At 46.0% G+C, this 2,000-nt stretch overlaps 1 protein-coding gene across 1 annotated transcript; it reads right to left on the reverse strand.

The window, feature by feature from the left end:
* Window positions 1-1,346: 1,346 nt before the first annotated feature.
* LOC131696241 (histone H4-like) lies at window positions 1,347-1,658 on the reverse strand. Its single transcript, XM_058984793.1, has one exon. It carries the CDS (start codon window positions 1,656-1,658, stop codon window positions 1,347-1,349), a length of 312 nt encoding a protein of 103 aa, XP_058840776.1.
* Between the last annotated feature and the right edge of the window lie 342 nt (window positions 1,659-2,000).

The following is a 2,000-nucleotide window of genomic DNA, read 5'->3' on the forward strand; positions in this document are numbered from 1 at the left end:
AATCGAAATTAGAAGATACGTTCTCCATTGTTGACCAAAAATTAGTGAACATTTCAAACCGATCCGTAATTGGATGCTGTTCGACGAAGTTTCCGTTTGATGTCGGAACAGGCGCGTAGTACGGCGTCTACGTCAACTTTGCTAATGCATTTCGTGATCTTCTACCAATCAACTGTTTGCAATTCGTGGCTCTCATAACAAAAAAAAACTCCCGCAGAAATCGGCGATAGGGCGACACTGAAGCAAATTGTGAAGCGGGCTGTGATTTTTAGGGTACAAATGGGATCGAATGGGCATTCGGGAGCGATTGTGTTTTTTTGGCCAGGCAAACAGCTTTCTTCGTGCAAAACAAAATATTTACGCAAAATAATTTTTATCAACCGGCAAGCGGCAATGAGATTGCCGCGTCGAAAGGTGTTGTAAACAGTCGATGACGCAACATTTTCGCTTTTAAAATATTGTACCGTACACTTTTCGCCGGGGGATCCTGTGTTGCTCGTAGAACCGTACAACGCGCTTGCGAAATGCTTTCTTGTTTCGACGGCAGAGAGAGAGAGAGAGAGAGAGAGAGAGAGAAATACCTTGAAAAAAAATCCAACATTTTAGTTGCGGATTTTGATTTTAGTGCACTAATCATCAGTGTTATTTCGCATTGCTTAGGCTAACTCAAAATTCTATTATTTAGAATATACTGATCAACTCGCTACATCGTTCTGTAGCAGACTTCTCGCATACATAGTCGTCGACATGGCTGTGAGCTAATAAACCGCACGCGTCGACCATCACATCGAAGGTGCTTCAGCGCACGCATCGATGGGAACGATTGTCCCCCGACGCAGATCACAAACTGGTCTTTTTTACGATTGCTCAATCTCTCTCCCTGTGTGTGTGTGTGTGTGTGTGTGTGTGTGTTGTAATTGCTTCCTGTTTGATACAGTACTAACTCACCAGCCATCAACTTTACCTAACTTTCAGACCAGTTAAAGGTACGCAAATTCATAGGTAGACACAGATAGGTGAAAGCGTGGTAAGCTGAAACGAGCGCGCGCGAACAAAAGAGTCGGTCGGCGGTTCGTTGCTATCGAGAAACGAGCAGTTTTGTCCCATGATACGCAAGCTCAGGAGAAAGAAAAAGGAAATGCGTATATGAAAAAAAAGGGAAACCCAGCGACTGTGCGCGTTGTCGTAACACTGGTCTCTCGCATATCAATCAAAATCGCACACTAAACAGTACGCCCCTGCAACATGAATGAAAATATGAAGGATACATTTCAAACTAATTCTTTTTTCTAAACATTTGGTGGCCCTGAAAAGGGCCTTTTGTGTTGTCGTGAACGGTAGAGGGCTTAACCACCAAAACCGTACAATGTGCGTCCCTGGCGTTTAAGCGCATAGACGACATCCATCGCAGTGACGGTCTTCCGTTTGGCATGTTCAGTGTACGTCACAGCGTCCCGGATAACGTTTTCCAGAAAAATCTTCAGCACACCACGGGTTTCCTCGTATATCAAACCGGAGATTCGCTTCACTCCTCCACGTCGAGCCAGACGACGAATGGCGGGTTTGGTGATGCCCTGGATGTTGTCACGAAGCACCTTGCGGTGCCGCTTAGCGCCTCCCTTGCCGAGCCCTTTGCCTCCTTTGCCACGGCCAGTCATCTTCTTGGTTGTAGGTAATAACTTAGTAGGCTAGCACAGCACACCTGCAGCAGTAGCAGCAGCAGCGAGATTCCAATACCGAATGTTGCAATTCGGCCCATTGAGTAGCGCTTTTATACTGATGCACACACATTCTCAGTCGCCGCCGCGCTGGCATAGGTAGATTACCATGGCTATCTATATGCTTGCAGATGTGTTGGTTTGAAGGGGAAATAGCGCGAACACGAAGTTCACTGTTGCCACTGTTTTAGTATCTTGGGATTGCCGAAATCTGCTTTATCCGGACTAATGCTGACATGGTAGCATTTTCCCTGGAAAACGATTGCCCGGAAATTGATTCTC

The sequence above is a fragment of the Topomyia yanbarensis genome, unplaced genomic scaffold, assembly GCF_030247195.1.
Source record: "Topomyia yanbarensis strain Yona2022 unplaced genomic scaffold, ASM3024719v1 HiC_scaffold_977, whole genome shotgun sequence".
Classification (NCBI taxonomy): domain Eukaryota; kingdom Metazoa; phylum Arthropoda; class Insecta; order Diptera; family Culicidae; genus Topomyia; species Topomyia yanbarensis.